This window comes from Capricornis sumatraensis, chromosome 1 (assembly GCF_032405125.1).
Source record: "Capricornis sumatraensis isolate serow.1 chromosome 1, serow.2, whole genome shotgun sequence".
NCBI classification, from domain to species: Eukaryota; Metazoa; Chordata; class Mammalia; order Artiodactyla; family Bovidae; genus Capricornis; species Capricornis sumatraensis.
Window position 1 is genome coordinate 172,311,527 of NC_091069.1, and position 21,049 is coordinate 172,332,575.

Here is a 21,049-nt window from a genome sequence, read left to right on the forward strand (position 1 = left end):
TAAACAAGTCTCTGGAACTAATTTAATGAATCAGTACCATAGGCAAGTTCAACATTCTTAGCAAATAGACTTAGACTTGAAATGATGGGAAAATACAAAGTGAGTAGAGATTTAACTTAATATTTGGGCATCTAGTTCATAAATATTTGCAAACCTCCTTAAAGAGATAATGGGAAGCTATCTTCTCCAAGTTTCTATGTCAGCCTTCTTTCAAGACTTTGGTTATTATATCAGCATCATTTTATCATGTTAACAAATGTACCACACAAGCACAAGGTGCTAATCACAGAGGAGAGGATAAAGAGGGCATATGGGAACTCTCTCTACCATATACTCAATTCTCTGTAAAACCTACAACTGCTCTAAAAAAAATTAAGTCTACGAACTTAAAAAAGCAGTACCTGTAAGGCAGAAAACAGTCCAGGTTGAGATTTGTCTTATAGTTAACCACTGAAAGAGAAAAAGCCTAATTGGAAGGCATAATTTATGACAATGAAAAGAAAAAGGATGGAGTTCCACAGAGAAGACAGAAAGCCAATTCAGATTTAAAGTAGAAAGCCCATCCTCTCCTCCCTCACGTCCCACTTCCTGACTCTGTCTTCGCCTTCTCCCAGGACCTACTCTGCATCACATCCCTGTCCCACTCGTCTCTGTCCTACTGTAGTGCTCTAGATTGTGGGGACCATTTTAAAAGGTGTGGAATTAGAGGCCTTTCCCTCTTTCATAGTCAGTGCTCAAGTGGGTGACATGGTTTTAGGCCCTGTATGGGTTTTCCTGTCAAAACATTGTTAAATTACCTTTTATCAGATGGCCTAGAAAAATTTCTGAGTCTGGCAATTTCCTGAAAATACAATCCATTTTGAAATTTATTCATCCAATTTTTCAACATGTTTCCCAAGCTCATACTAATTAGACACTGGGCATGCAATAGTGATCAGGACACAGAATGATTTTTATTCTGATTATTTGCAGGGAAGAACTAAAGTAACCAAAAAATTACAATAAGGGAAGTAAACAATACTGTGGCAGCATGGGAGGGGGATTTGGGGAAGACCTCTCTCACAAAGCCTCTGTCTGAAATGGGAACAGGTTTAGAAGGGAACCCAGTACTGATATTTAAGAGAAAGTCAGAAAAGCATAAAAACCTAGAGGTAGCACAGTTGAGTCAGTTCTAATGAGGTGGAAGAACTAGAGCCTATAATACAGAGTGAAGTAAGTCAGAGAGAGAAAAACAAGTATCATACATCAACGCATACGTATGGACTCTAGAAAGATGGTACTGATGAACCTATTTGCAGGGCAGCAATGGAGACGCAGAGAACAGACTTGTGGACCCAGTAGGGGAAGGAGAGAATGGGACAAATTGAGAGAGTAGCATGGAAACATATACATCACCATATGTAAAGTAGATAGCCAGTGGGAATTTGCCATATGACTCAGGGAGCTCAAACCATTGCTCTGTGACAACCGAGAGAGGTGGGATGGGGTGGGCCATGGAGGGAGGCTCTAGAGGGAGGGAGGGAGGGGAAATATTTATACCTAGGGCTAATTCATGTTGATGTATGGCAGAAACCAATACAATATTGTAAAGCAATTATCCTCTAATTAAACAGATTTTTAAAAGGAGGCCCCCCCAAAAAAAGAAAAACAACAACTTAGGGGGTAAAAACAGCATGACATGGCTAAAACTTAGAGCTATAATGGTGCTGAGGCTGGAAAAACAGGCAGGGGAATAGAGGACCTTAAGACCACGATAAGGAGCTGGAAGAGACTTCCTAGATCTCTGGGGGGGGGGGGGTTGTTGTTGTGTACAAAGATTGTGATATGGTATGCTTTTTTCCTCTAAAACACTAGTGGTTAAATTTTGTAACTGTAAAAAAAAAAAAAGTAATTGTAAAAACTCCAAATACAGAGGAAGGTAAATGAAAATTCTGCCACGAGCAAACTCTCTCCCTTGTCTGTCCCATCTCCATCCCCCATACTTCTGCCCCTAGGAATTTTACTCTCCAACAGTAATTCTGTGAGAAGTTTGCTGAGATTCTAACTTTAAAGCTCCTTTATTGAAGTATAATTGACATACAAAAAATATACGTTTATTGTATGCAACTTGATGAGTCTGGAGATAAGTAAACATCCATGAAACTATTAACCACAATCTATGCCAAAAACATACTCATCACTTCCAACAGGTTCCTACCCCTGTAATTCTGAGACTCATTTTAAATTTTATCTCATTTCTATGTAATACTTTGTGCTATCTGCTAACAAATTATTCTCTAATGATCAATTCTGCCACATGATGTGGCTATCACCAATTTGTAAAAAAAATTATTTTCATGCTTCAATATCAAACTCAAGCTCATGATTAAACTGAAGATTCTCCATAATAAATTCATTCTTTTTACCCCTGAACTGTTTCTTCTTTCTCTTCTCCTCATTTGTTAATAGTTCCACAATACTTACTGGCCTCCATCACTTCCATTTCTTTTATGATTCCTTTTACTTACTCTGCCTCTGTACCAGTCTTTATTCCAGTATTGTCTTCATCTCCTGATTTTCATGCACCATATTCTCTGATACCTTCAATTATCCATAGAAGCAGTTTCTTGGAAATCAGTGATCTCTAAAAGCTCAGCCTTGTTCTACCTCTAATCTGATTTCCTGCTACTTTCCAGCACCAGTTCCCTGGTCCAGCCATCTTATTTCTTCTCTTCCCATTTCTCTTTGCCACCTGTCAATCATCTATCATTGTTAGATGTCATAGGAACTTTTATATTTGTTGTCAAAATTTTGGAAAACTGTTATCAAGTTTCTTGGGAGCTATAAGATTTGAAGGAATTAGAATAATTTTTTACAGACTAGCTTTTAGCTCCATCCATTTTAAATTTCAAATCTTGTTTGTTCTACATTATTTATTTCTATTGTTGATATAATATATAATTTGTAATATGCTCTTCAGCCCTGCACTTTCATGTCAGATTAATGCTGAGTTGTATCACGGTAGTAGGAGTTTTCCTGGGAGCCATCGCTATACCTAGAAGGAGAGCAGCAACCTAGACATGGTAGTGACAGTGAATCGTCTATTAATACCTAAATCTACTAATCTCAAGCTAAATGTATCTCCATCTTTTCTCCTCTTTTCGTATACTGAGGATATGTCTCTAACTTACTAATTCAGTTTTTGATTATGAATTATATAAGCTTAGATATGTTTTCATATGTGTATTCTCAACACTGTAAAAGTATACCAGAGATCTTCTTACCTTTTTAACTGTTATTTTTCTTACCATATTCTTGTTTTGTCCTTTGCCTGCTGACAGAAATATCTCATAGACTTACCCTCTACTCTAGACTTCCTAGCCTACTCCCTATGTCAGACTTACTTGCCAGCATTTAATTCCTTTAAAATCCAGCTATCTGATGAAGAACAATTAAATTAATTCATACAAATGTACAAATGAACAAATGTGCTCTCAAGATATGGTGTGAAGCTAGTTAATAGGCTTTATCTGGAAATTAATTAGTTAAAATGAGAAGGATATGGTTTTTAATCTCAAGTCTAAACCTTGATAAGAAATTTCATCACCTGATTTCTATGCACCATATTCAGTTAGGGCCTTTCCATATAAGACATATATATTTTAAAAATATTTGTGAAATTCATACATTATATCTTACAAACTTCATTAAAAACAGATATAATAAAAATTTAGTTCAAATGTAATGATTGTATTCGACTGAACAAGTAAAATCACAGACTAATACAGAAAAACAAACATACTCTCCACTTGCACCAGCTCTATTTGTTGTTTACAGTTCTTATTACTAGTTATACTGAATGTGTTTATAGCAATTCTGTTTTTCCCTAAGTAAATTGTACTGTCACTTGAAACTGCTGAGTATAAAGTATGAAATCTGAGTCTTTAACAGCTAGACACATGGAAACTATTAAGATTTTTAGATATTAAAAAAAGCAAAATAAAATGCTCTCCAAAAACAAATGAAATCTCACATACCATTTTGTCACATGCTATGGTCATGAATTCAAACTTTTTCCGGAATTTCCTTTATGGAGAGATTAAAAGAACATATCTCTTTGGGAAAATCGAATGATCTAGATATATAGTTGTTTATAATACAGTAGGATAACCTAGAAGAAATGGATAAACCCCTAATGACATAAAATATCAACACTGAATCATGAAGAAATAGAAACTCTGAATAGACCTGTAACTAATAATGATATGTGATCAGTAATAATAATTTAAAAAAACACTCAAAAAAGAAAAGCCCACTTCTCTTTTTTAAAGGACTTCTTTCACATTAACTTATCTTGGTTGTCTGGACAACAAATTCTCATCAACAATATGGAAATGTGAACTAAAGCACTAAATCACTGCATTTTAGAGTGACAGAGCACCTAGAGATTTATTCCAGAAGCCATCACTTTAATCTGTGTCAGACCCACTTGAAGGGTTATAGCATAGACTGTAACAGTCTGGCTCCATTCCCAGAGTTTCTAATTCAGTTGGTCTGGGGTGGAGTCTGAGAAATTGTTTAACAAGCCACAAGTGATACTAATACAAATGCAATTTTGCATGCTGGGATGAAAAAACAGCTCTTCCTCCTGGGTTCTTTCTTTGTGTCTCCTTCTCCTTTACTTTCACACAACTACCAAGCTCACACTTCTGAAACCAGATAAGTGGAGGCCTTCTCCACAAACAAGTCTCTGAGATACCACCTGAGTATTCCACAGTTTGACTGAATATGGACACTGTCCACATGGAGATGGTCCCACAGGGAAATGGCTCTGTAACCCACCCTGCTGCAGATGACAAGACAAGTCAAGGTTGTCATCTATTCTTCTGACCAAGAAGACCTGAGGCTTCCACAGCCTCTAGTTCAATCAGTTTTCTAGAGCCACTCACAGAACCTCAGAAAAACTTTTACTTACTGTTTAGCAGTTTCTTATAACAGGATATAGCTGAACATCTGATGGATGAGATGCACAGGGCAAGGAATGTAAGGAGGTCCATGAAGCTACCCCTTCCATGCCTTCTCCAGGACTGGCACTATCCCCACACTGCTACCTGCTCCTTAACGCGGAAGCTCTTCAAACCACCACCACCCCACCTTTGGGTTTTTATATGGTTTCCTTACACAGATGTGGTTAATTAAACCAATGGTGATTGAATTCAATTTCCAGCTTGTCTCTCTGCCCCAGAGGTGGGGGTAGAGCTGAAAGTGTTAACCTTGTAATCACCTGGTTGGTTCCACTGGCAACCAGCCCCCAACCTAAGGTAAGACTCCAAAATCACCTTATTAACATAATGAAAGACACCTGTATTGTTCTTGTCGGGCCATTTCAAGGATTTTAGGAGCACTGTACCAGAAACAGGGACAAAGACCAAATACATACTTATCATAAGTCATAACATCATGCACGTATAATATGGTTAATCACAATTCTGGTCCATAAATTTAATTCTGCTTCCCAGGGGGCTCAATGGTAAAGAATCAGCCTGCCAGTGAAGGAGATACAGGAGACAAAGGTTTGATCCCTCAGTCGGGACGATCGTCTGGAGAAGGAAATGGCAACCCACTCCAGTATTCTTGCCTGGGAAATCCCATGAACAGAGGAGCCTCATGGACTACAGTCCATGGGGTTGCAAAGAGTCAGACACGACTGAGCACACACACAAACATGCACAGGGAAAACTTAAACCTTGTATAAAACTAATGAAAAGGATATAATCAAAGCATTTTTTACCACAAATTAGGAAACAAGGCAGATATTTGGGCAAGGCAACTTATTAAGAAACAGTTATTTTGATACTGACAGCTTTGTAAGCATCAGGTGTAAGGAAAATGGCTTCCAAAATGTAGATTTCTTGTGTTGTTTTAACCTATTTTAGGCTCTCTAAATTGAGGGTGTTGTTAATATATACTTCAGAAAGTTTTTCCATGGTGTGCAGCAATGGAAATATGGGAGCTTTTTTTTTTTTTTTTTGGAATAGAAGGATCACTCCTAGATGAATACTAATTAAATCACTCATCATTGCCCTTGGCAGATATTTTTCTTCTCAGTAGGTTGAGAGCTGGTCTTTCATACCTTGACCCTCAGATTAAAGCACCTGAGCCCCTGCTACCTTATCCCTGTCAGACATTTACAGGCTTCTTGGTTTTAAAAGTGGGTTTAAAAACACAACTGAGATGTTAAAGCATCTAAACATGTTACTTTGAATTTTATAAATTTTTAATACTTTATAAAGTATTTTCTAAATGGAATGTATTTGTATAATACCCTTTCCAAGTCTCTGGTACATGTACACTCGAGGTATGCCAGCCTGGGATAGCTTCCTTATTCTCTCTACATGCGTGCTCAGTCACTCGATCATGTCCAACTCTACAACCCCATGGATTGTAGCCCTCCAGGCTCATCTGTGGAATTTTCCAGGCAAGGATACTGGAGTGAGTTTCCATGCCCTCCTCCATTACTCTCTACACGATGTCAAAGGACAAAGGAAAGAAAAGGCTGCTCAGGCACTGCTTAGGGAAGAGTCTGGAAGTGTCCAAATGTCAGTCTATCCCAAGTTACCTCCTAAGCCTTTGCAGTATCCAATCTCTGGGACTGGTAAAAAATCACCCATAGGTAATAATCTGGCATGGATGTTCAACCTTGGAGAATCCAGGTGAATAAACCATTTTTCTGTATAAAAGATGCATGAGCCTTGAGTAAACACCAAATTCAGTTTGTTTTTTAAAAATTACAATCAAAATTGCTAGCATGAACTAGATATTTAAATTTCATGAAGTATTCTGAGTATTCATTTTCAGAAGAAAAATAGTATTTTCTAGTGAATGAGTCTATAAAGAAGTGGAATCAGATGGCATGGTTATCTTTTCAGTTGAAGTTATTCAGTAAATTTATAAATTTTCTGAAATTTGTTTAAAAAAATAAAAGTATTTTAATGAAGGCAGTGACAGCCTACTCCAGTACTCTTGCCTGGAAAATCCCATGGACAGAGGAGCCTGGTAGCCTGCAGTCCATGGGGTCGCTAGGAGTCAGACACAACTGAGCGACTTCACTTTCACTTTCATGCATTGGAGAAGGAAATGGCAACCCACTCCAGTATTCTTGCCTGGAGAATCCCAGGGACTGGGGAGTCTGGTAGGCTGCCGTCCATGGGGTCGCACAGAGTTGGACACAACTGAAGTGACTTAGCAGCAGCAGCAGCAGTATAGTATAGTGAAATGATACTGGATTAGGAATTAGGAAACTTGAGTTCCAGTCCAGGCTCAGTCACTAATTTGTTATGTGTCTTGGCCCAAAACTCATCTTTCTGGATCTGTTTTATTAATATAATGAAAGGATTTGATGAGTTGATGTCTTAGACTCCTTTTAGCATTTACCTGTTATGATTCCAAGTTATTGCAGCTGATAAATTTACAAATCTACTGATTTATGTGTAATACGGCAATATTATGACACTATAAATTACCATAATATAAAAGAAAACATTTATCACCCATAGATGAATAGCACCTGTTTTAGAAAGAATTTCATGTGCCAGTGATGTGGAATTGTTTTTATAGGTACATTCCTCTCATTGAAAGGAGCTGTCCTAACATTCTCCTGTATGGACCGAACTGGTGGGTTAATGCAACCACCATACGAAGTTTGGAGGGATCCAAACAACATAGATGAAAATGAGAAATCTTGGAGAAGGAAACTGGTCATGAACTGCCCGTCTCCATCCCAAGAAACAGGAGATCATCAGTACACAATAATCTGCTCAGAGAAACAAGCTAAAGTCTTCTCACTGCCTTCTCAGACTTGCCTCTATGTTCATAACATCACAGAAACATCTTTTATACTGCAAGCAGATGTGGTGGTCATGTGTAACAGCGCCTGCTTGGCATGCTTTTGTGCCAATGGGCATATCATGATAATGAGGTATGTGCTGTCTTTATAAATTATCTAGTAATCATAACAGTGCAAACAAGGTAAAATTATACAAAGTACATGTGTAACATGCAAGATAAATTAAGAAGCAACCTGAGATCATTGTTTCATTATGTTTGTGAATGTTTTATTGCTCAACAATTTGAGGAGAGTTTATTTTAGGTTTTATTTGTTTGCTAAAAATGCTTTGCACTGTGAATGAAATATACGTTAACTGCCATCAAGGAATCTAAGGAAAGAGTGATTCTCCAGTCATTCACACATTCATTCAACATTTATTGAGCACCTATCTCCCAGATGCTATGCTAGGCACAGGATATATGCAGATGAATAAACCACAAGGAAAAGAAATGAACTGTTACCTTTACTATGTTTCATAGTACACACAAGAATTTTCTATACAGAACTTAATTTTATCCTTATAACTTCTCTAGGACATAAGAAATGAAGTATTATCTGCTTCCTCTATTTTACATGTTAATAAATTTGAATGAGGTTGCAAGTCTAGGAAAAAGTGAGATCAACACTGAACAGTATACTAAAAATCATCCCTTTATTTTAACCTGCTATAGGCTATACATTAAGAAATACACATGGAGGAAGAGTTTGGGGTGGACTTTTGAACTGAAGTCATAGCTATATTGATGGCTAGGTAGAACCAGATGTGAGGGAAATTTTCTGAATGTAAAACCATAAAAGAAAATGGAAGTCGTTAAGTCTCAGGGTAAGAAGAGAACTTAAAGGTGAAAATTTTTTGTCATGAACTTGGATAATAGTGATGTCATTAATAGATAAGAAAGTCAGGAGAATTTGGAGAAAATATGTCTGAGAATGAATACTTGGAATATGAGGTGCTTATATGCCAGCTTGAATAAGTTTAGCAAGCAATTTACAGTCTAGACTCTTAAAAAATAGAGGTGGAAGATTCAGCTCTGGAAATCATCTATGTAAATGCATTAGTGAAAGTTTTGGCAGTGAGTGAAATCATCAAAGAAGATAGCATTAAAAAAGAGGAGAAAGAGACTGATCTGGGGACAAAAATTGAGGGAGGGGGATGCATATGAATACATCTATATAGTGGCAGAAAGAAAGAAAATCCAGCAAAGGAGATTGAGAAGCAGTCATCAGAGAGCTAGAAAAAGGATCACAGTAACATAACTTCATGAAAGGGATAGAAGAGTATTAAAAAAACAAAAAAAGACAGACAACTACTAAAATGATGATCAAGACTTAGAACAGAAAGATCAAAGAATTTGGGGCCAAAAAAACCACTAGATGTAGATGTTGGTGATATTTGAGAAAGCAAATCTTAGGAGCACAGTGAAGATAAGACTGAATTTCAAGGGAGGCAAGAAGAAAGGCAGAGACACAGATCAGGGATTGACAGACTACAGCCCACGCAATATCCACTCTACCCTTCCAACCCAATATGACACTGTATACAGGCCTGCATGCTAAGAATGGTTTTTACCTTTTCAAATTGTTGAAAAAAGCAGAGATGAATATTTCATGATATGTGGAAAGTATATGAAATTCACATCTCAAATGTTCATAAAGGTTTGGGGAATACAACCACACCACTTGCTTATATATTGCCTAAAAGAAAGAGCGTGTACACAACAGGCAAGAGTTAAGTAGTTGTACCCGAGACCACATGGCCTACAAACCATTTTATTTACTATCTGACTCTTTAAAAATAAAGTTTGCCAATTCCTGAGACAGAGTTCTTTCGGGAAATTTTGGTAAAAAGAGAGATGAGAGATAGGAAAGTAATTCAAGAGCAAAACTGGGATTTTGAGAGTGTTTTTATTGTTATATTTTCTTTAATAGGGGAGACATGAGTAGACTTATAAGCCAAAGAGAGGTAGTTAGTGGAGACAGTTTTGAAAAAATAAAAATAAAAACAATCATTTACAGTCTGCTCATTCTCTTATATGTTTCTTATTCTTTACCTGATTTCTTTTCTCAAATTCTTTTTAGAGATTTCTGAAGAGGGTCATTCCAGTATTGTTTGAAAATAATGACTTAACTCCTAGACACGCCTTAGTTTAGAAGGGGAAAAAAAAAAAACAAACCTGTGTGTACACTCCCCTAAGCTCACATTTAGTTACTCAAAATTTTTCTTTTAAATTCAAAGACATTACCATGTTTTCACAATTGAAATTTTAGCTTGATAGTGATTTTAGCTTGACAGTGATAGTGAGAATTCCAGAAAAAGATCTGCTTCACTGACCACTCTAAAGCCTTTGACTATGTGGATCACAACAAACTGTGGAAAATTCTTCAAAAGACAGGAATAGCAGACCACCCTACCTGCCTCCTGAGAAACCTGTATGCCGGTCAAGAAGCAACAGTTAGAACCAGACATGAACTAGCAGATTGGTTCAAAATTGGGAAAGGAGTACGTCAAGGCGGTGTACTGTCACCCTGCTTACATGCAGAGTACATCATGAGAAATGCCACGCTGGATGAAGCACAAGCTGGAATCAAGACTGCGAGGAGAAATATCAACAATCTCAGATATGCAGATGATACTGGCAGAGAGTGAAGAGGAACTAAAGAGCCTTTTGATGAAGGTGAAAGAGGAAAGTATAAAAAACCTAGCTTAAAACTCAACATTCAAAAAACTAAGATCATAGCACCCAGTGCCATCACTTCATGGAAAATAGATGGGGGAAAAATGGGAACAGTGGCAGATTTTATTTTCTTGGGCTCCAAAATCACTGTGGACAATGACTGCAGCTATGAAATTAAAAGATGCTTGCTCATTGGAAGAAAAGTTATGACAAATCTAGACAGTATATTAAAAAGCAGAGACATCACTTTGCTAACAAAGGTCTGTATAGTCAAAGCTACGGTTTTTCCAGTAGTCATGTATAGATGTGAAAGTTGGACCATAAAGAAGGCTGAGCCTTAGAATTGATGCTTTTGAACTGTGGTGCTGGAGAGGACTCTTGAGAGTCCCTTGGACAGCAGGATATCAACACAGGCAATCCTAAAGGACATCAATGCTGAATATTGACTGGAAGGACTGATGCTGAAGCAGAAGCTACAATATTTTGACCATCCAATGGGAAGAGCTGACTCATTGGAAAAGATGCTGATGCTGGGAAAGATTGAGGGCAGGAGGAGGAGGCGACAGGATGAGATGGTTGGATGGCATCACCGACTCAACAGACATGAGTCTGAGCAAACTCCAGGAGATAGTGAAGGTCAGGGGAGCCTGGCGTGCTGCAGTCCAACAGGTTTTGCAAAGATTCAGAAACAACTGAGTGACTGAACAATAGCCAATCAGTAAGACACCTGAGATGTAGTATTCATTTGGATGTGCAAATTCTGATCTATTGTTTATAACTAATTCTGTAACAGTTCCAGTCATTAATCACCCCTTCAGTATAGGTGCCATAAGTCATAGGTGATTTTCATTTTCTGTACATAGAGGAAGTAAAGGAATGGGGAGGAAAGCCACTCCATTCCCAGGCATAGTGAACTAGACACACATCAGTGTATAACCTCAGACCCAGGAATTTTGCCTTAAAAAGAGACAATGGAGCAAGTATGCAGGCAGCCACTTTCTAGTTAGAGTGTTTCTGCCATAATAAAAGATTACAACAGTAGGAACCTGTGAAATTCTACACAAAGCATTTTGAAATTGCTGGCCAGTGCACTGAATCCAGCCTTCAAGGACATCTGCTAAGTATCTGTGTGGATTAAAATAGAACTGTACCATAATTTTTTGTGAAAATGATTTTACATGAAGTTCTAGTTTACTACCATTGAGACTTCAAGATAAAAAGAAACAACCATAAAATAGTAGTATTAAAATTACTGTTTTATGTAAAGATTGTTATATTTTATATACAGAAATTAAAAGCTTCTAACAACTTGATATTGAAATGTGGATTTGGTTTTTTCCATTCAGCCTACCTAGTCTTCGCCCAATGTTAGATGTTAATTATTTGCCACTGACAGACATGCGGATAGCACGGACATTTTGTTTTACCAATGAAGGACAGGCGTTATACCTCGTCTCTCCTACTGAAATTCAGCGGTTAACATACAGCCAAGAGATGTGTGATAATCTACAGGTAGGTCATTTATGAATAAGCATTGAACGTAGTTGTAAAAAAGAGAATGAGAGAGAGGTCTAAAAGCTCAAATATTATTAAGCTAGACAATAAACATGCCTGCCCTAGAACATGTTTTGAGTATATGTTCATCCTGGTGATGCTACGAAGTTTTAGTGTGTTCCAGATATACATAGGAAAAAAATAAGAAAAAAGGGGATGTGGGAAGAATGTGGAGATCATATACATCAGTGGTTGTTCTCTTTATTTTATTGTTTGTTTTGCCTACAATTCAGAGTTAATAGACTTAAAAAAAAAAAAACCTTAATTGTGGGCCATACAAAATAAATATATATCCTATAGGTTAGAAATGGGCATTTGTCTTTGATCATAGCAGTAAGCAGAGTTTAGAGACAAAATAAATATAAAAGAATTTATTTAATCTTGGATAAGTAAATGTCACAAAAATTTTAAAAGACATCCTAAGGATTTAATTGGTTTCTCTCCCTTATTTTAGAGAAAAGAAAACTAAAATTCATTACAATATAGAGGTTCAGAGTATAAGCTCTGAACTATTTAAGCTGCATTTGCCTACTGGTATAACTTTGGCTATTTTACTTAATCTACTTTTATGTTCTACCTTGAAGCATTACTGTGAGAATTAAGAAAGAATTCCTGTAAAGCACTGAGAAGAGTGCCTGGAACATACTAAGTTTTAAAAATAAATGATAATAAATGTTATTCAACATATACTTAAGTTTTTTATATACCTAGTACTTGGCTAGGCTGTAGAAGTACAATCATAAACAAGATACAAGTCCCTACCTGCTAGTGTGGAAGGAGAGAGAAATAGATAACCACAATGTTCTGGAAAATGGTTGTCTGTACATGGCTCTGCCAGTGCTGGAGAGACATTAAGAGTGGACTGGGTTAATGGAGCAAAAGGGAAGGGGTAGTTAGAAAAAGGTTGTGAAGGATGAACAGGAGCTGTCCATAGGGAATAGATGGCTGGAGGTGGGAAAGGTAATAATATTCTTCACAGAGCAGAGGCATGTGAAAGCCCCAAGTTTCAGGAAACTGCTAAGAAAGTACAGAGTTGTGAAGTGGAGAGAGTGAAGGAGTGCTGATGGAGACTTAGTCAAGAATAGAGCTTGGAACACCTTGTAAGCACCTTAAGAAATCTGGCATTTACCCCCAGGGCAATAGGAAATCACTGAAAAGGTTTAGCAAATTTGTTTATCAAAACTAATATTCTGGTTGCAGTATGACAGCTTGTTTGGAAGAGTTAAGGCTAAAAGTAGGGAGAACAATTTGGAGGCATTATTTTTTAAATAATTAAGGCCAGAAATAATAGTGGCTTGAAATAAGACAGCCAACAGTGATAGAGAAAATTAGCATATTCAATGACTATAAACTGTGATCGGTTGGATTGGAGGGTTATTAGATAGAGGAGTGAAGAAAAGGAAGGAATTAATAATTATTCCTGTATTTCTGGGTTGAGGAACTAAGTACATGGTGTAGCTATTTCCAGAGAGAAGGGGTTTGGGAGGAAAAGCACGGGTCTAGGAGTAGAGATGAGAGGGGAAGATGACAACAGTCATCCTGCAAGTTCACACACAAACTGATACTAGCTCGCAGATCTGACTTTGGATTGAAGTTCCTCCAAATCCATGGTTCTCGAATTTTCATCTGCTTTAGAAAGACCAAGGGCTTCCCTGGTGGCTCAGATGGTGGTGGTCTGCCCGCAATGCGGGAAACCTGGGTTCGATCCCTGTGTTGGGAAGATCCTCTGGAGAAGGAAATGGCAGCCCACTCCAGGATTCTTGCTCCTCCACGGATGGAGGAGCCTGGCAGGCTCAATGGGGTCGCAAAGATTTGGACTCAACTGAGTGACTAACACACAGAAAGACCGAAGTAAGTTAAAACATTTTATAGCAAGTTAGAAAAAAGTTAGAACAAGTTAAAAATAAAGATAACCAGAGCATATCTATGTAAATTCTGATTAGTATGTGTAATAAAGCCAGTGAATTCTGTAATCAGGATTAATCTGTAAATTAATCCTAGGGTGAATATTAGAAGACAAGAGGTCAGAAAAGTGAATATTTTAGGATGCCAGTTCTTAGAGGAGGAGAGGAAAGGAAGAAGGTGGAGGAAGAAGTGCCAGAGAGAGGGAATTAGAAACTAAGCAAAAACTGCCACAAAAACATATGGAGAAGAGACTTTTCAGCCTTTTCATGACATGCTCTAACATGCCACCATGTTAGCTTTTGATCTATTAATTTATTCTTAGTCTAATGCTTTTTTCTTTAAATTTGATATAGGACATGCTGGGAGATTTGTTTACTCCTATAGAGACACCAGAAGCTCAAAACAGAGGCTTTCTCAAGGGCTTGTTTGGTGGAAGTGGACAAACATTTGACAGAGAAGAGCTCTGTGAGTAAACTCCTGATTACAAACTGTATCAAAAAACAGACCTCTTTCTAGATGAGGGCTTTGCTTCTATACCATGAAAATTATTTGTTTACCAAACATGAATATAACTGGTCAGTTTGTTTTAGAAACAGTTTAACAAAAATAGTACATGTAATTCATACAAATAATCAGTAAGCTAATAAATGTGTCATTTGCAGGTAGATCAGACCTGCAGGGCAAGGTGAAGGCACTTGGTTACTTAAATCTGAAAAAATGTTTTTGAATCTGCCTGCCTTTAACTACTTCTAGGAAATAAGTTCTTTATTCAGAATTCAGGGTTTACCAATGGTACAGAATAAATCACTTAAAAAATATCTACCAGAGACTCTGAAGAATAATAATTAAAACACAGTAAAAAGGAACATTCTCAAAGAGAAATTAAGATTTTCCAGATTCTCTCACCTACTATGTGGTCTCTATAGGTCAAAACTCCTTTTTCCTTGAATTTTTAACTATGCAAAATATCTAGTGCTTCCATAAAATGGACCAGCTATAAAAGGTAATGACATTTGATACCTGCTAAACATGGATTCAGAGAAGGCAATGGCACCCCACTCCAGTACTCTTGCCTGGAAAATCCCATGGACAGAGGAGCCTGGTGGGCTGCAGTCCATGGGGTCGAGTTGGACACGACTGAGTGACTTCACTTTCACTTTTCACTTTCATGCAATGGAGAAGGAAAGGGCAACCCACTCCAGTGTTCTTGCCTGGAGAATCCCAGGGACAGGGGAGCCTGGTGGGCTGCAGGCTATGGGGTCGCACACAGTCGGAAGGAACTTAGCAGCAGCAGCAGCAAACATGGATTACCCTTGAAAGCATCATGCTAAATTAAAGAAGGAAGACAAAAAAGGCCACATATTGTATTATTCCTTTTGTACATAATGTTCAGAATAGACAAATCCATAGAGACAGAAAGTCAGTAGTTGCCAGGGAACAGGGCAAGGAGGGACTAATGGGTACAGAATTTCTTTGGGTGGTGATGAAAATGTTCTAAAATTAGATAGTGGTGATAGTTGCACAAGTCTGAGAATCAGTTAAACACTACTTAACTGTACACTTACGAAGGGTGAACTGAGGAATTCCCTGGAGGTACAATGGTTAGGCCTAGGTGCTTTCACTGCTATTGCCAGGGTTTGATCCCTGGTCTGGACCTAATATCCCACAAGCTATGCACCGCAGGCAGAAAACTTTTTTAAAAAGGCGAGAGGTGGTGGTGGTGGTGATGGGGGTGGGGTGGCAGCGGCTATGAATTTTATGAATTATATCTCAATAAAGCTCTTATTTTAGGAAACTTAATCTAGATTCCACTCCTAATGTTACATCCTTGGGACTGCTCACTAAATTTTTATCAAGATAGCTATTTTTCAATTTTTAAAAGTTCAGTTCAGTTCAGTCCAGTCACTCAGTCATGTCACTCTTTGTGACCCCATGAATCACAGCACACCAGGCCTCCCTGTCCATCACCAACTCCCGGAGTTCACTCAAACGCACGTCCATCGAGTCGGTGATGCCATCCAGCCATCTCATCCTCTGTCATCCCCTTCTCCTCCTGCCCCCAAGCCCTCCCAGCATCAGAGTCTTTTCCAATGAGTCAACTCTTCACATGAGGTGGCCAAAGTACTGGAGTTTCAGCTTCAGCATCAGTCCTTCCAAAGAACACCCAGGACTGATCTCTTAGGATGGACAGGTCGGATCTCCCTGCAGTCCAAGGGGCTCTCAAGAGTCTTCCAACACCACAGTTCAAAAGCATCAATTCTTCGGTGCTTAGCTTTCTTCACAGTCCAACTCTCACATCCATACATGACTAGTGGAAAAACCACAGCCTTGGCTAGACGGACCTTTGTTGGCAAAGTAATGTTTCTGCTTTTTAATATGCTATCTAGTTTGGTCATAACTTTCCTTCTAAGGAGTAAGCATCTTTTAATTTCATGGCTGCCGTCACCCATCTGCAGTGATTTTGGCGTCCAAAAAATAAAGTTAGCCACTGTTTCCCCATCTATTTGCCATGAAGTGATGGGACCGGATGCCATGATCTTAGTTTTCTGAATGTTGACCTTTAAGCCAACTTTTTCACTCTCCTCTTTCACTTTCATCAAGAGGCTCTTGAGTTCTTCTGTGCTTTCTGCCATAAGGGTGGTGTTATCTGCATATCTGAGGTTATTGATATTTCTTCTGGCAATCTTGATTCCAGCCTGTGCTTCATCCAGCCCAGCGTTTCTCATGATGTACTCGGCATAGAAGTTAAATAAGCAGGGTGACAATATACAGCGTTGACATACCAGGAAAAGGAGTCTGTTGTTCCATGTCCAGTTCTAACTGTTGCTTCCTGACCTGCATACAGGTTTGTCAAGAGGCAGGTCAGGTGGTCTGGTATTCCCATCTCTTTCAGAATTTTCCACAGTTGATTGTGATCCACACAGTCAAAGGCTGTGGCATAGTCAATAAAGCAGAAATAGATGATTTTCTGGAACTCTCTTGCTTTTTCCATGATCCAGCGGATGTTGGCAATTTGATCTCTGGTTCCTCTGCCTTTTCTAAAACCAGCTTGAACATCAGGAAGTTCACAGTTCATGTATTGCTGAACTCTGGCTTGGAGAATTTTGAGCATTATTTTACTAGCATGTGAGATGAGTGTAATTGTGTGGCAGTTTGAGCATTGTTTGGCATTGCCTTTTTTTGGGGATTGGAATGAAAACTGACGTTTTCCAGTCCTGTGGCTACTGCTGAGTTTTCCAAATTTGTTGACCTATTGAGTGCAGCACTTTCACAGCATCATCTTTCAGGATTTGAAAGAGCTCAACTGGAATTCCATCACCTCCACTAGCTTTGTTCTTAGTTGTGCTTCTGAAGGCCCTCTTGACTTCACATTCCAGGATGTCTGGCTCTAGGTGAGTGATCACACCATCATGATTGGGTCGTGAAGATCTTTTTTGTACAGTCCTTCTGTGTATTCTTGCCACCTCTTCTTAATATCTTCTGCTTCTGTCAGGTCCATACCATTTCTGTCCTTTACGGTGCCCATCTTTGCATAAAATGTTCTCTTGGTATCTTTAATTTTCTTGAAGAGATTTCTAGTCTTTCCCATTCTATTGTTTTCCTCTATTTCTTTGCATTGATCACTGAGGAAGGCTTTCTTATCTCTCCTTGCAGTTCTTTGGAACTCTGCATTCAAATGGGTATATCTTTCTCAAAGGTACTTCATTCAAATGAAGTAAAACTGAGTTTTATAAATGATGGTGAAATTTTTAATCTTTTATAAAGTAATAAAGTTTCAACGTATGTGTATTAATGCCCGTAATGCATATATACCCCATTCTCTATATTTACACAGGCACACAAACACACACACACACACTCAGATTAAAAAAAAACACACAAAAAAAAAACTACTGAGGGCTACAAAGGCTGATAGGAAGATGAACACAGACGATTTGGGATGCCCAGCTGGGCAGAAATTTAAATAAATCATCAGGCCTGAGTTTGGAACAGACACTAATATGAGTTAAATATGAGGTCACAATAAAATTGTGAGCATACCAATGTAGTAATGTCAGGAACTGCAATTATGTCATACTGTATGAACCCCTCCCCCATATACACAATAAAACATATGGTAACAATATCTCGGTCTCGTTCATAGGCATTTTTCTTGGGTAAATGCTAACATCTCCAAATACATATATATCTATGATAGGAACAAATATGTTTCGAGGAATTTGTGAGGGAGAAAGTGGTCTTCCCGTCCTATTCCTCCGCCATCTTAAACCCCCTCCTCCAGGAACAAATATGTTTCTCCGTGAGAATTATGACAATAAAATTCAATATAAGTACTTTGTTTGGTCATAAGCCTGACTATACTTACTTGAATTACTGAAAAAGTGTTTTAAATTGCTATTGCTTGAACTCCCAGTTGGGGAAGCTTCCGCAGGAAAAGCATCACGCAGCCTCGCACAGCACATTCCTGGACCAGGTGGTATAGAAGGGATGAAAGGTGCTGCCGGAGGGGTGATGGGAGAGCTGACTCGTGCACGGATCGCACTTGATGAGAGAGGACAGAGGCTAGGAGAGCTGGAAGAGAAAACTGCAGGCATGATGACCAGTGCAGAGGCATTTTCCAAACATGCACACGAGGTAAGCTGCCTATGTAAATATAGGCATCTTCATCCAGTAATAACTTTAAACATTTAGGTTCTGTATAAGAGAGCCTAAACAGAGATGACACTCTAAGCAATCATGTGTGAGAGCCAAGGTAACTGGGACCTTGCTGTATGTATTATAATTCTCCTTGGATTGGGGAGGAAAAAAGTGCTTTTATAAAAAGTATTATATTAATATTTCTTTACCTTAGAGGATGGCTTTAAAGAAAAGTATCTATTGGTTCTGATACACTGGGTGTATCAGAGGTACTTAAGTTTATTATACGATCCCCCCTCAAGAAGGTGTGAGGGGCAGCAGAGGCTGAATTCACACATTCCTTTTTGTCTCAATCATTAAAAATCATTTCCTGTCAGGCAAATCTTTAGAGCTTGACTGGTTTGTAAAAATATCTATCTGTAGTTTATTTCACAATATAAAGGTCATTTTAGAAGTTTTGAGGTTTTGGTATGTATGATGTGCTCAACATGAGCTTCGATTAGCACTTTTAAATATTTTTTAACATCTTATGTGACTATTTTTTCTTTGCAGTTAATGCTGAAATATAAGGATAAGAAATGGTACCAATTCTAAACTTCAAAAGAAGTTATGACTGCTTTAAGAAACCATTATTCAGGGAAACCAAATTTATTCCCAGCATCAATATTCAACTGCTAGAAGCCAGTTTCTTCTACAGAATGTTCCATTACAGTCCATCTGAATTTATCATAAGGGAGACTTATCAGAGACATTGTACAATCCAAGGCTGGAATCCTGGTTAAAATCCCAAGATATGGCTGAATTTGCCTTTTCCCACATGGAATGGAGCTATCATCTTGGCATGTCGTTTGCTAAGGATTTACATTTAGGAACTACGGGGAGTCCTTTTGATTTGAAAAAATCCTGTACAAACAAAAAGCATTAATGCACTTAATGAAACAAAATGCATGATAAATTAACATCTTAAGAGGAAAAGAAAAAAGCATGTTGTGACAGAAGAAAAAAAAGATTTATGGTAAACTATTTTTATAAATTGGGCCACACCTGACAATTAAAAAAAAATCTGTTAGAAGATATAAGTGCATTTCAAGTACATTTGCGATACCCAGCTGACAAAGCAAACAAAATCAGAGTTTTCTTGTCATCTCTAACTTTCATTATATACTAGGACATTATTTAATTCTTATGTCAAGAGTCTGATTAACATTGTTTTCTCTCCATAAAATATTTTACATTATTCACAGTTCTCAATCATAATCAAATATGGCCAGTATTCCTAACACAATTATTTCCATCACCTTCAGAACAAGTTGCTATTTTTAGTCACAACCAATGCAGGGTTGGGTCACCCTGTATTTTTTCAGCTTGGCTTATACTCTGCAGGGGAGTTGACAATAGGTTTGGGGAAACTAGACTCACAAGAACAATGCAGTTAGCTTTGAGAACTGATTTCACACACTCTGGTTTCAGTTTCTAAAGTGATATATTTTTAATGTTCCATTTGTATCCTTGTCTGCCGATTACACAGTATATTACTGTTTAGTCCCTGTGGGGTCTTCAATTCAAAGGTGCTCTTGCAGCCTGATACTCACAGACCAAACTGGTCATTCTCTAGTCTGATTCAGTAAAACCTCAGTTAATGTTTTAGGAAAGGGATTCTGACATTTCTGATTAACAAGGGCTTTCATTAGAAATTGCTTTTTGGTTCAATATTTATTACCAGGTTATAAAATGTGGTGGTGTTTTTGCTATCTTGGGTTTAGTCACCACTATGGATGACAGAAACACATAGAGAGTGTAATGATACAAAATCAATACTTTTGTCACTCAATTGGCTAAATAACATAAGCTACAGGATTATGTCAACAGATACCAAACACCTATTCCTTATCAAGAACTCTTCTAAAAGTGGAAGAAAGAATATCCTTAATATGATAAAAGATATCTATCAGAACAAAGAAGTAGTTGAGGCCAACAAGACAAGACACCTGCTACCATTATTTAACATGATTCTGGAAGTCAGGTCATAGGAAATGCAGATTCTGGGACCCATCCAATAATATGTATGTTTTTCTTTCAAAAAGAATCTTTTCAAAGAAAATTAATGGGTTCGGCTCATTGAATTTTGGTTAATCAGGGTCTTACTAGACTTACATTGTGTTTCTTCAGAATTCTCCATTTTCCTTAAGTCCAGGATCTTTTATTAGCCAAAAATAGTATTTGGGTTTTTTTTTTTAGTTTTTAAACTTCTGGTGAATTTGTTTTAAGAGGCATTTCTTTAATGTTCTCAGTAATTTTGACAAGAGCAAATTAATTTTGAGAAAGAAAACAAATACAGAATATTTTAAAGCATACCAAAAAAAAAAAAAAACCAGAAAAGACAAAATAGCATTTCACAGAAGTGCTTAAA

The 21,049-nt window shown here is 37.8% G+C and overlaps 1 protein-coding gene across 2 annotated transcripts in view; it reads left to right on the forward strand.

The window, feature by feature from the left end:
* Positions 1 to 19,233, forward strand: part of STXBP5L (syntaxin binding protein 5L) — a 323,261-nt gene extending 304,028 nt beyond the window's left edge. For both annotated transcript variants that reach the window (XM_068974295.1, XM_068974303.1), the window contains 5 exons: positions 7,597 to 7,957; positions 11,889 to 12,054; positions 14,355 to 14,466; positions 18,416 to 18,636; positions 19,192 to 19,233. In XM_068974295.1, coding sequence (XP_068830396.1) covers positions 7,597 to 7,957; positions 11,889 to 12,054; positions 14,355 to 14,466; positions 18,416 to 18,636; positions 19,192 to 19,233 — 902 coding nt within the window. The remainder of the gene's footprint in view (positions 1 to 7,596; positions 7,958 to 11,888; positions 12,055 to 14,354; positions 14,467 to 18,415; positions 18,637 to 19,191) is intronic.
* The last annotated feature ends 1,816 nt before the right edge of the window (positions 19,234 to 21,049 follow it).